This window comes from Nyctibius grandis, chromosome 13 (genome assembly GCF_013368605.1).
Source record: "Nyctibius grandis isolate bNycGra1 chromosome 13, bNycGra1.pri, whole genome shotgun sequence".
NCBI classification, from domain to species: domain Eukaryota; kingdom Metazoa; phylum Chordata; class Aves; order Nyctibiiformes; family Nyctibiidae; genus Nyctibius; species Nyctibius grandis.
Window position 1 is genome coordinate 8,894,850 of NC_090670.1, and position 13,424 is coordinate 8,908,273.

The window sequence follows — 13,424 nt, forward strand, 5'->3', positions numbered from 1 at the left end:
AGGACATACCTTGAACCCTTTGCAGCTTGGGTTTGGAAAAGGTCATTGGTAAGTTCAGAGGAATGTAGTGCTCATGATTGCAAATGGTTTGAAGAAATTCAAACTTGTATTCAATCAGCAGCTGAGGAAAAAAAAAAAGACAAATGCAAACTATGTTTTCACAGTTTGACTCATGTGCTTCCAGTCCAATGTGTTTGTTGCACAAGGACTGGGGAATCTAAACAGTATTTGGTGAAACTCAGTAATAATTGGCAAATTTTTGTGTTGCTCCACTTAAGTGTCAGTGCATGCAGATGTCACTTGGGACTTCTTTACCTTTTTCATCCAGACTATTAACCAATCTCTCCTTTAATTCTGACTTACATTGTTTTAAAGCTTAGCTGCATACAGGCTCTCGGCCCAGACAAAGAGGTCTCTGCCTCCAGAAGACTCTGCAGGAACAGTGTCTAAAAGGCCTCCAAGAGTTTTATAAAATAATCACTACAGAGCTTTGACTGATGTAGATGTGTACAACTGCAAACCAGCTTTCAAGAAACATACTGCTTACCTTAGGGTCTTTTGGGCTGAATCCAGAAATGTAATCATTTATCAAGTTAAAAACAAATCCTCTGTCCATAAAGGTCAAACAACGCTGGAGAAAAAATAGCAACATGTGACCCATCATTAAAAATAAAAGCAATCATCCTAAATCACCTCCATACTACTGCCCCACCAGCATCCAGATTTGATCCTCTGGGCTGGCGCTGACTCTCCAAAACATATTTGATCCTGTTTCTCTGAAATTATTTGGATGACCTCACTTAAGTCTCCAGTGGACACCAGAAATCTTTAAAATGAGAGCACACATGTTTCCTCTCCGGTTTTGAACAGTTGCTAGGCATGACTGAAAACTCTAGATAACATATAGAGTATCATAGTCTCTTGGAAAGAAAAAAGTTTCTTTCCTAGGAAAGCTTATGCCCTCCAGAGTTTTCATCACTAAAGAAACTAAAGAGATGATAAAGTACAAACACATTCATTTGCTTGCTGCTTATTTCTAATTGTGGGGTTTTTTTTGTTTTCTGATAAAAGCTTGGGAAAAGGAAAGAAACCGCTGACCTTCAGGAAGTTAGCCAAGCTGAAGTTGACATTCCTGGACTCTTCGGGGATTTCATTATAGCGAATGGTCACGTGAGGAATGATGGCGAGCAGCAACGAATGCAGGGCGTGCTGGTAGGAGTCGGGGAACCGCTGGCCTCTGGGCAGCTGAAAGCAAAAGCACATTGTATGTTCAGTGCTGCAAGCGAGCAGACGGGGAGAGCCGAGTGCAGGCATGAGCTCCCTTCAGCATTTGTTTATATTGTTTCCTAATAAGATATTGGCACAAAGAAAGCACTGGCTGAAACCGCAGTAGCTGGTAACACAAAAGGAGGCTGCACAAGCCGTAAGGAGATCTGGAATTTTTAAATTACAATTGAGAGTGAAAAGGGGAAGAAGGGAAAAGTGAAAAAAAGAGGAAAGATCTGGCTAGCTGTTCAGCTTGTCAGGGGTTTTGTAAATAAAGAGTTACATTTCAGAAGAACTTTTGGAGGAGAGTTTGTGATAGCTCTGTAATGCAGCATCGAACAAATTTACTTTTTACCTTGATTTTGTTTTCTTCCAGTAAATACATTGCCATGGACTTTGCCAGTGCTTCAAAGAAAAACCATGAGTACTAGAATAAACAAAGAATACTATTATTTTTCTCAGCAGGATTGAACATGTTTGACCATGTGGGGAAGCAGGATGTGGGAGGGAGAGCTCACACTCAAATGGCATTTCATCAGTACAGCTGTGCTTGCACCAGCTAGCTTGGTGTGGGGGCCTTTGCTACCTGGAGGAGTCTGGCCAGTCTTGGGGTTGGAATAGCTCCATCCTCTCTGCACCCCAACACACCCTGCAAGGAGCCAGCAGAGTCTGGGGTGCAAGGCCAGCAAAGGCCCAGAGAGACAGAAACTCAGTCTGCCTCCTGTGAGCCACCCCTCACGTGTGACTTGAAGAAAACAGATAAAACTGGCAAAATAAAAAGCCCTTTGCTGTGTCCTGCCACGAGCCTTAACACAGGCAGGTTCCCTGCAAGAATTAATCTCTGTTGTAAGAGAAGAAGCTTGAGGATGTGGACACGAGGAGCTGCCCTGGGAGCTCTGCTCCTGCGGTCGGTTTGGATGGGTGGAAGCGTTGGGCTTTATACCAGACCCCCTTTTCCTCCCTTCCACCCTGACAGCCAAGTACTGCCAATACTTCACCTTGAGTAGCTTATTGATGGCTAGAAAATCTGCCGACTGCTTCAAGATCGTGGCCATGGAAAGGACCAGGATTTCATGGGTCATCTTCGCCTGTGTGACACTGGGTTTCTCAGCTCGAAAGACGTACTGAGGCAAGAGGAACAGCATCAGCAGTGTGCCTGCTCCCAGCAGGGAGTTTTGCAGAGCGGTGTGTCATGACTGACCTTTATGAAGGAGCGCAAGTAGTGGTCTAGACCTTCTTCATGGCACTTGGACACGATGTGCAGAAGAACCCTGTGGAGAAATGCGGTTTGTGTTCAGCACGCAATGCGAGGGTAAGTTCCTCCAGCTCGTGAAAGGAGACACCACCTGTGCCCTATCCTGCCCAACCCGAAAAGCCTCACCGCTGGCACAGCTGGATTTGCAGAGAGCCAGTACTTGCAGGCTAGCATCCCACACAGCTCCTGTGGCTGCGCCATCCTTGGCCACAGCACAGCCCCTCGACAGAGTACTCAGAGCTGAGGTGGCCAAAGCCTCTTCTCCACTGTGGTGCAGGACCAGGTGTCGCCCAGACCAGCTGCCTTCAATGCTCGAGGCTCTCTGCGCGAAGAGCTGAGGAGGAGTATTTCTCTGCAGAGGACATATCCTATTCTTTGGCCTCTGTGCATGCCAGGATTAAAGCCTGCAGCTACTTAAACTCATGTTGCAGTGAGCATTAGACACCTGAACAACACTCAGGTGTTAGATAAGTCGAAAACAAAAATATGAAATTAATCTGCTCTGCATCCAGTTCTCTTTGGCTGTATCTACAGACCTGCTACATGGAGAGCAAGCCCACTTTCCCCTCCTTTACACGCTACAGATTCATCCACACTGTACAGCTTATCACGTCTTGAGTCTGTCCTCACTGGGAGCCCTTTCCTAATGATAATACAAGTGACAATTAACAACTATACCACTACATCAAGTCTGCAAAACGAATACAAAAACCCCACAGAATCTCTGCTGGGAAGCGGGGAAAAAAAATTCTCCATGGTTGTTATACTGATACCTTCCTGCATCCCCTGAATTTATTAATCCTGGAAGGCTCTTTTTTACTGAATTTACGTCATATGTATCCTCCCTCGCTCCTTGTTACATGCACTGTATTATTTTTGGGCTCTTGCCTTGCAGTTCACTGGGGACAGGCAGACCCTGGAGAACATGACAGCCCTCTGGAAGCACTCCAGGCAGCTAACGAAGGCACCAAGTGCCTGGTTTCCCCGGCCAACATTGGGGATTTACATTCCAGTCCCAGCCAGAGGGAACAACAAACTACTGCACATTGTCACTGACCCCACAGGCCAAACCACAGAGAGGAGTTTACAAGCCATTTATCAGATAAAACGAGTTTTAAATTCCACCCTGAAAGTCTGGATGAGAAAACAGTTGTCACTAAACAGAAAGCTATCGACAAACTGGAAAGCATCAGGCCAAGCATTAAAAATCTCTGGAAGTGAAGGTGGATGCTGGTCACCCAGCCGGCAGCAGGGGTCACTTGTTCCCCTGTCCTTGCCCTCTGGGGATTCAAGCAGAGTGGGATTACAGTGCTCCGCACAAAAGTCCCCACCACCTGCACTACATGGCGCAGGACTGTGATTGCAATGGGTCCTGCATAGTTGGGTGATCAGGGCTCAGGCTTCGCATCCCTGGGGGACCAGGGCTCAGCCTCCAACCTCCGCTTTCATGGGAGCGAGATGCTTTTGGTACATGGATGCACAGTACCTCCTGGAAGATCTCCATGGAGTGGCATCCAGCATCCCCCTTTGCACCGCAGCACTTCACAGAGGATGAACCACAGGAGGAAAATGGATGTTTTAATGCACCCATCAGTTTAGGGGTGCCATGGCCAGAGCTAGGCAGGAAAGGTGCTTTTGCACCTTTTGCTACCTTTGGGCCCTGCACATGCCTCCACACAGCAGAAACTGTCTGCGGGGACCAGACCCTGGTCGGTGCTGCCCTCTTGGGGCTGCAGGCACAGCAGAGCCATCGCTCAACAAACCACTGCCTGCTTCAGGCCCTGTATTCTGAGCCAACACGGATGTAGCAGCTCCTTCTACAGCACAACACACCCAGCACCAGGGGATTTTTAGCAATACTTCTGACACAGGGGACTGGTGTGCAGGGATGAGACTGGGGCATCGCTCCCACAGGAAAACCACGTCTGCTGCCTGCAGCTGGGATGTGCCCACGTGCTCTGGAGTCTTTCGACACCCCAATAACTTGGGTGCACCTCCCAGAGCCATCCTCACCAGCAAACCCTTTTTCTTTTGAAAAAGAAACCAGGAGTATCTTTAAAATACCACATTTTTCCCCATGAAGCTCCCAGGACAAGGGCCCCACGCTGCCCCATGCCACCCAGACATGCCAGGAGAAGACAGCAGCTGGTATTTCACAGCATGGGAGCAAGCAGCAAGGGACAGCCAATGCTGTCACTTAGCACCTTGTACTGGGAAGCCACACCCTGCTTTGCACTGTAGTTTGTGGCTTTGCCTTTGTAACTGAAGAAAACCAGATGGTTTACTCACATGGTGCAGTTGACAGCTATTTCATCTTCCTGCGTCACATTTGTAAGGACTCTAAATAGTTGCACAAGAATTACAGGTAGAAACTGAATCATTACTTGGATCTCCATGGCGTGCAAACACTAAAATAAATTTTCAAAACACAGACACTTTTAGTTCAACATTTTGCAGATGTTAAATATTTACAGTCCACAGACACTTCTGTGGCAATAGGACAGGCATTAGCAAATGCTTCAGGGTGTAGGCTTCAGCCTGCCAGAGGACAGGAGAACTTGGACCCATAGCAGCGCTTACTGCCTGCCTTCCAGCTGACAGATCCCAGCTGCATGCCTCCGAGGAGCACCATGAATCACTCATGGCGGGTATTAATCCTCCTCTCAGATGTGCCCAGGCAGCTATGACTTAATTAGAGGTCACATGCTATGATTTGACCCCAATAACCCAGAATTTAAGGCTGAAGGTTTGCTCCCAAGTCTTCTCATCACTTGAGAGTTTTTTTTGAAGTGACGAAGTCCCATCTTCACAAATGCCTTTGGAGCATGGAAACCTGATGCCCAATAACTTGCAGTGAGACTTTTCTCCAAAGGGCAGAGCTTGCTATTGGAAATGGGATTTAAGTGACTTGGTGAAGGTCAAGATCATCTGGTGCATACAGCCTCCACCCACTTCATAGACCTCTTTTGCCTGAATCTCACAACCTAAGTCTAGGAGAGACAGTGCATTTCATTTTCAGTTTTCAAACCTGCAAATCTAATGAAAGGTTCCTAAATCTGTGTCTAGTTATTTAAATTACTGAAGTTATTGAGGTATTGGTGGTAAGAAGCCCTCACTTGGGGTCAGCATGAAAATGTCTCCCTGTTCAATGATCTGCCCAGCCCCTTGACAAAATGCTCTCAACAAAGCAACCGTTCTTTTAGTGCTTGGCTTCAAAACCTGCCATTATTTCTATTTCTTAAAATATTTACACGTAATCCGAAACACACCCAGTAACTTTGTGGTGATAAATCCCCATCACTGGAAGTGGAGCTGTTGCTACGGCAGCACTCTCAAAAACAGGCAGTTATGAAAGAAAACAAGGACAGTAAACAGCCAATAAATATATTCCCTGCAGAAGTCTTTGCTGGACCTGCTCCAAGGCCATTATTTATGCCACAGTGACTGCTGAAAAGCTGGGTCTGGGTCACAGGTCATCTGTGGTCAAATTTAACTGACTCATAATCACAACGATCTTTTTCAGCCTGAAAAAAAATTCCTGTTTTGAATGGATAATCCTGAAAACAAGGAATTGTGCTACAGTTTAAAGGTTTGAATCAGACCTAGGGCAACAGGGGAGGAGCGTGCGAGCCCACCAGGAGCAGGGGTTGCCATCAGCACTGCAGAGTGATGTTGCCTACTTGTTTCCTCTGCTGTGAAAGGCAGTGGGAAGCAGCACACAGAAAGCAGACAGCTGTGCCAGTAAGCAAAGGTGAGGATATTGCACAATGCACCCGTCCCAGCGCTGCAGGGAGTGCATGCTTCCCCAGGGCAGGGCTCTGGGTATTTACTGATGGTCTGTAAAAACACAAACAAAGCCCACCGACAGGAGCTGTTCACCTTTAGGTATTTAACAAGCTCTCCTGGGACTTCCTTAGCTCCCGCCTGAACCAGCTGGCAGTACTGGAAGAATTTGTGCAAATGCATGTCCTGGAAGAGAAGAAAAACAAGTTCAATACAGCAGCCTTAATACTTGTCAACTCCTACTCTGCAGCTTACACCTGAAAATCTGCTGACATACCTGCGGCAGCGGGCCATGTCCCTGGCAAGCCCCATGTCACTACCAGTGGCACTCTTGGTTCCCAGCCGCCAACTCCCAGGACTACAGTACTGCTCCCTGCCTTTCCAATGTACCCAGCCACTGCCCATCCCCTGGCTCCCAACTAACCATAGAATCATTTTGGTTGGGAAGGACCTTTAAGATCATTGAGTACAACCATTAACCTGGCACTGCCAAGTCCACCACTAAACCATGTCCCTAAGCATCACATCTACACGTCTTTTAAATACCTCCAGGGATGGTGACTCCACCTTCCCTGGGCAGCCTGTTCCAATGCTTGATAACCCTCTCAGTGAAGAAATTTTCCCTGACATCCCTTCTAAACCTCCCCTGGCACAACTTGAGGCCGTTTCCTCTCGTCCTATCACTTCTTACCTGGGAGAAGAGACTGACACTCACCACGCTACAACCTTCTTTCAGGTAGTTGCAGACAGCGATAAGGTCTCCCCTGAGCTTCCTTTTCTCCAGACTAAATAACCCCAGTTCCCTCAGCTGCTCCTCATCACACTTGTGCTCCAGACCCTTCACCAGCTTCGTTGCCCTTCTTTGGACTCGCTCTGGCACCTCAATGTCTTTCTTGTAGCAAGGGCCCAAAACTGAACATAGGATTCGAGGTGCAGCCTCACCAGTGCCAAGTACAGGTGAACAATCACTTCCCTAGTCCTTCTGGCCACACTATTCTGATACATGCCAGGATGCTGTTGGCCTTCTTGGCCACCTGGGCACACTGCTGGCTCATGTTCAGCCAGCCATTGATCAAGCACAAAACTGCCAGCAGTGTTAAAATTCGCCTGTAGTTGCACTATCCTGAGGCCCAATCCCCATCCAACACTGGCCTGGAGAAGTGGGAGCCCTCCTCTCCCAGCTGTGACCCTTCGAGACTGTCTCATCATCTGCCTCACCGACCTCCTGCTATCCATCTGAGGCAGACTCTCCTTCCCACTTCTCTCCCTCCTCCTCCAAGATTACATTCAATTACTAAGGTTATTTAACCCTGAAAAGCACCTGGGAATGTAATAGTGGGGAGTGGAACTACTGTGCTGCTCCCAGTGCTGTACAGAATCAGTAAGACCCTAAACCAGGTTCAGATGATGCTGAAGTTGCTGTGAGTGTAAATGCAGCTGATTACATCCAGCATGGGACAACAAGCCCTGCCAAGAGCATTTCCCCATGAGCAGTGCTGACAGGAGGTGCCCCAGAGTATGTGCTGGGGATCTTTGCTGAGTATCATGTGAAGCTTGGGGAAGCCCATCACTACCATAAGACGGTGGAACACACAAGGACTTGATAAAACAGCCTGAACTTGTTTCAAATGGAAATTAGGACTCTTGTTTTCTTGTGTCTGCTGCTGTCAGAAAACTTTTTCTTTTTAAACTTAATAAACAGTCTAATATTTGGGGAAACCTCCCATTTCCACCAGTTCTCTCTTTTGCAACATCGAAGCAGCTCATTTGCTCAAGTGTTTCCTTGGTCCTGCCAGTTACAGTGCAATTGGCTAAGAAAACATCAGCCTCTCCCCTAGGCTCATTCACTCACATGACTGGTTCATCACATCTCGACAAAGGAGCAGAGCCCTGCAAGTAATCCCAGACCTGCTGCTACAGAAGGATCTCAGTGCTGCTCTGCAAACACAGATACCTCTTCCCACAGCACCTACAGCGTAGCAGTTGTAGAGATACAGCAATTGCTTCCTCTAAATTTGTGTTGCAAGTCTTTAAGAGCAAGGTGCTTGACTTACCTGGGTGTAAATCGTCGAGTCCAAATGGATTCTGATTTTAAATAGTGGCTTTGCTCCATCCACCCACTTTGCATCCACACTGGGCTGCTGTGAACAGACAATATTCAAGTACTTGGTTTCAGACTGCGGTGAGAAGGTGGCTCTGTGCAGACAGACACCTGGTCAGAAGGTATGGGTCAGGGAAGAATGGGTTTCCACCCCACAACAAACACCAGTGACCCGACTGCAGCCACAGCAGGGCAGAGGGGTCCCTGCAAGAACGTGCACACAGAGCACATGCCCACTGCTGGTCTGCACCATGTGGAACAGCCTAGTCCAGCTTGCCACAAAAATATTTCCCTGCAACCTATATAACCATGGAAAGGGGCATTAAAAGTGTCCTGTCTCCCTTAAGCTTTGGGGACTGCCCTGCAGTAGAGGTCTTTCCAGCTGAGCAGAGCACCAACAGAAGCCCATAACTTAAGAGGGGTAACAAAAGCTCAGCTTTCCTCTTCCCTTTATGTTTAAGTCCATTTTAATTGGCCTTCCTACCCTTCGTGACTCTGTGTCCCCTAGATCGAGGTAGCCAGGTGGAAGGTTGGATGAAACCGGCAAATGCCGCTCCAGGGTGACAATCCGTCCATCCTTCAGCAACGGGACCCAGGCGTATCCCACTGTGGAGGCAACCAGTGACCAGAATTAGCAGACACACAGCGATACATGTTTAGCTCAAGCTCCAGACAGAGCTGTGTCTCACCCTGAGAAGATCAAACTCGCAGTTGTGCAAGCGGCTTCAACATGGCTGGGATCGACCATGTCAGCCTTGCTAAAGCACGTTTTACCTGGTGTCTTCATGAACAAAATTCAGATACAGCACAAGCAAGATCAGGAGTGGGTTTGAGGGGCAGAAACTGTGTGTGAGCCATGGTTGTGCACCTTAACGAGGGTCCTTCAGTCAACCGAGGCATCCTAACCAGTGGGACCTGGGTGTGCTCAGTCTCTTACTCATGCCTAGTGTTGGCAGGATTGGTCCTTGAGGCCCAAGATTTTGTTGCTGACTTAACTGACGACAGCCCATTCAGGCAAGCCAAGTCAAGAACACGCAGAAATAGCTGTCAGACTGCAGTGAAAATTTGAGCTTTAGTATACACTAAAAACATTGTGTTTTATTCCAGTGTAGACCTATGATTTGTACTAGGTTCCATTCAAAAAAGAAAATTCAGATAGGCTAGTATTTTAATCAAATATTTTTTCATGTCCCCACATTCATTTTATCTTGGATTCTTACACTCCAACAGAAGTAATTTAAGCAGTAAACATACCTTGAGTTTCAACGGTGTCCTGTTTTTTCGATGTTGCCTTTGTATTAATTTCACAGCTGACATGATAGAAGGTGAAAAGCAAATGATGCTTTTGATGGAGGTGAATTGGAAGCTCAATTTTAATCTAAAATGATACCATGATAGATAAGACTGAATTTTCAATTGTGGAGTAATATTTTAAGTTCTATTTTATTTCACAAATGCTATGTTGTATGTAGTAACACAAGACAAATTCTTACCCATCTTAAATACCTCCTGGCTAACATTTTCATCACATCTGCACATTACTTGTTAATGGGGGTGTGTGATTGGAGTGCACAAAGCGTGACAGTAAAGACAGCAGAAAACAAACTGGCATTAAAAATTGAGAAAGTCTCTGGCTTTGCTGAGGTCTTCTACTGAGGCAAAGGGCTGGTAATTATTTTTATCCGTATTTCACCCAGCCCTGGAAAAAGAGATATCCTGAAAGGCCCCTTGGCTTTGTAGCACCCAAAAAAAATCTGTTATTTCCCACTGTTTCATTTTTACCTCATCGTAGAACTCTGGACTCTGGTTATGATGCAGCACGGCAGCATACGCGTTTGTGGTCAGGAGATGGCCTCCGGGTTTGCCATATATACACTGGAAACGCAAATGAAGAGCTGAATTCAGGGTTGCTGCCACCCTAAATTAGCCAGCCAAATTAAAACAGCGACCATGGAAACTCAGTGCTTGCCTATTGTCCTGCTGAGCCTGGCTGGCATGCAGCACACAGCAGCAAGCAAATGGCAGCCCCATTAACAGGTACCCACCTTTAATGGCTTGGCATCAGCTTCATCTGAGTCCCTGAACTCAACACAGACCGCAATATTCCTTGCCTGAAATGGGGGAGAACACAAGGATGAGCCATTGCTACAGGTCAGGCGCATCAGCCCAGACCACACCGAGTCTGGCTACAGCCTGCTCTCTGGGTCGCTCACCTTTGCAAACACCTTCTGGTTCTCGTACTTCAAATGCAAGGGGTAGACATAGAGGTGGTTTTTGTAGACTGTGAAGGGATAACAGTATTTTGCAACTTCTGGGACAAGCTCCTCCACTTCAACTGCAATGTCCTCACAGCTCTTCTCAAAAGGCTTTATAGGAATATAAGAAGCTGTGACACAATCTAGAAGAGAAGGAAAGCTTGGATAAGCGTGCACTCCACAAATATGGGAAATACAGCTCACGTGAAAGGAAATTTGTGGGTCTGAAACTCTGCCATTGCTCTTGAGCATCCAGTGCTCTTTGCATCTGAGGGTCGTGTGTGTTGACCAGGCAGCAGGACTTGGCCAGCTCCCCTTGAAACGATTAAGCGAAAATTCTCCCCTGGGTCATACAACATCTGTGGTCACTGACTGCATTAGCAACACTGAGAAAAGATGGGTGCATGGGCACCATGGGGCTCTGCTCTTCTTGCTTGTGGGGACTGCAGAAGCGGCACTTTCCTGTAGCTCTGTGTAAAGTCAAAGGGTCTTGTAAATGACCCATGTCTGGGCAGAGACAGCTGCTCTGCCCAGGGCCTGCACCTTGAGACTTCCAGGAATTTGACCCATTAAGTTACTGTTTTATAAACCATGCAGACATCACTTGACTGAAGCAGACAGGCTACTGAGATGATGACTCGAGACTGATGTCTCAAAGTGCGTCAGTCCCACTGCGTCAGTCCTTTGCCACTCTGCTTCAGAAAGATGTTTGACACTTAAGTTGCCTTCAAATACCAGTGCACAAGCCCCGTCTAATTCAGTGAGACTCACATGCACCATGAGGGAGAGTTCATATCAAGTGATGGCCTTTCAAAGAACAAAAGAATTAAGTCCACCAGAAAAGCCTTTTGGACAGGGGGCCAGACTACAGAACTCGTAACATGAGCCACCAAAGGCCCGTGGGGTGACACTGAACATGTCACAAGTCCTTTCTTTGCCTCAGTTTCTTTACATGCAAAGAGAAGAATCACACTGACTACGTTTGTGAAGCCCTCTGGTGTTATGGATCAAAAATGTTATATGAGATTGGTGTAATAATAATAGCAAAAACAGGCAGGTGGCTTCCTTTAGATTTAAAATGTGACTGCCAAACTGCAAAGCAGATGCACCCCTCAGGTAAACCTCTGCACTTGGACCACATCCGTCCACAGAATCCATCAGAAAGACTTACAAGTCAGTGGTTGTGCTGAATTACTCATTTCTTATCACAGCCTTGAGATACTCTTGCTAATGAAACAGCAAAACTCCCCATAAAAGCATTAACTCCTGAGGCTAGAGCCATCAGTATTTATTTTAAGATTCAGAATCCTTACTTGTGAAATCTAGTGGGACATCTTTGATGACAATATTCAACTGGGCTGGAATGATCTGTAGTTTTGTCTTCTCCGGTCTGCGTTAGGGAGAAAGGAACAAGAATGTTAACCTTGAAAGCTCAGCTGCTGAACTCATCAGCAGGGCTTTTTGTTACCCTCTGAGAATTTTAGAAATTGTCATCTCATGCTTATGCTTAACTGTTTAAAAATGTATATTAAAATGCCTGCTCAGCCTCTGCACCAGTCTCTTACACTTACTTCTTATACTCTGCTAAAAGCTTCAGCATATCTTCATTCGAGAGTTTGCCGCTGTCTTGCTTGTACAGAGGTGAGAATTTTCCTTCAGCATCGAGAGTGCCCTGGGAGTCTTTGAATACTGGTCTGCAGAAAAGAAGAGACACACTTCTGAAATGTTGGTAAATATGCAGATGCTGAGGTTTTTGACACGTCAGACTGAAGGGCAGTTTATCAGGCGAGAGGTTCACTGGCCTGTGCCTGCTCTGAACACTGCCAGACCTCCTGATCACCCTCCCATCCTCACGCAGTGCTTAGACCCCATACAGACTGCAATCCACCGTGTCCCATAAAATTGCACGGGACATCACCCACTTCCCTTCTCTCCAGCCAGGTGAGAAGGACACACCCAGCCCAGTTCCAAGCCTGGTCCACAATCATGAACGCCCTTCAATCCCCTCCCTCTAACACCAACTGGTATCTTCCTAGTTGCACATGGGGTCGGAGCATGGAAATTCTCCTAGGAAAGGACTGAATGATGAAGACCAGCCTCAGGACATACATCAGCTTCCTCCAGAGCAGGAGATTGGACTCTGCCCTGGATGAATACTGACCTTGAATATAAAGGTTGTGGGTGTCTGTACAGTAAGAACGTTAAAGCATCCGTACTCCCTTTCTGGGCAAACACCTTCCTCTGAGACCCACTGGGAAACTGTTCCAGGGATGTAGATTAACACAGCTCCCCACACCAGGCCACTCAACTCCTTGGTCTCCAAATGCAGCTTTTCACCCAGCAGGAACAAATCTGAAGCCTGTCAAAGTCAATGCCCACACAGAGCCCACCGTTAGGCTGAGGCACCACTGGAAAGAGGGCTGAGGCACTGCACAGGCTGTGTGCTGGCTCCCAGGAGCGAGCTGCATCCCAGAAATACCATCTCGAAGCTGAGCAGCCAGTATCACAGTAAAATCCAGCTCAAGAATATGCACTGCAAGCCGTACACCACCAAATCCCAGCCCACTGTGACAGTCATCTGGTGTTCCAATGTCATTACCATCCCTTTTGTCAGCACCAAAGAGCAATTTAGCAATAGGAGGCAGTGGCAGAGGGATGAACTGGCCTTCAGGCCTTCCTCTGATGTGAGATTTAAGGGAGTTAGCACTGAAGTACTTTATCAGTCCCAGTAAGAGAACAGCAAGGGAATGGAATCACTACCTCC

At 47.0% G+C, this 13,424-nt stretch overlaps 1 protein-coding gene across 9 annotated transcripts in view; it reads right to left on the reverse strand.

Annotated features, from left to right (window-relative positions):
- Positions 1-13,424, reverse strand: part of DOCK11 (dedicator of cytokinesis 11) — an 88,418-nt gene that overhangs the window by 38,322 nt on the left and 36,672 nt on the right. For 6 of the 9 annotated variants that reach the window (XR_011049162.1, XM_068412023.1, XM_068412019.1 and 3 more), the window contains exons 15-30: positions 12,232-12,354; positions 11,974-12,050; positions 10,619-10,803; positions 10,451-10,516; positions 10,188-10,280; positions 9,660-9,783; positions 8,890-9,011; positions 8,359-8,445; positions 6,401-6,490; positions 4,811-4,929; positions 2,468-2,537; positions 2,265-2,390; positions 1,622-1,693; positions 1,099-1,245; positions 548-631; positions 10-121 (exon numbers count right to left, since the gene is read on the reverse strand). Coding sequence is in view for 8 of the 9 variants with exons in the window: in XM_068412023.1 (XP_068268124.1) it covers positions 10-121; positions 548-631; positions 1,099-1,245; positions 1,622-1,693; positions 2,265-2,390; positions 2,468-2,537; positions 4,811-4,929; positions 6,401-6,490; positions 8,359-8,445; positions 8,890-9,011; positions 9,660-9,783; positions 10,188-10,280; positions 10,451-10,516; positions 10,619-10,803; positions 11,974-12,050; positions 12,232-12,354 (1,697 nt within the window). In the remaining variant the exon portion in view is untranslated. The remainder of the gene's footprint in view (positions 1-9; positions 122-547; positions 632-1,098; positions 1,246-1,621; positions 1,694-2,264; positions 2,391-2,467; positions 2,538-4,810; positions 4,930-6,400; positions 6,491-8,358; positions 8,446-8,889; positions 9,012-9,659; positions 9,784-10,187; positions 10,281-10,450; positions 10,517-10,618; positions 10,804-11,973; positions 12,051-12,231; positions 12,355-13,424) is intronic. The other 3 variants (XM_068412018.1, XM_068412022.1, XM_068412024.1) reach the window with 3 other exon arrangements.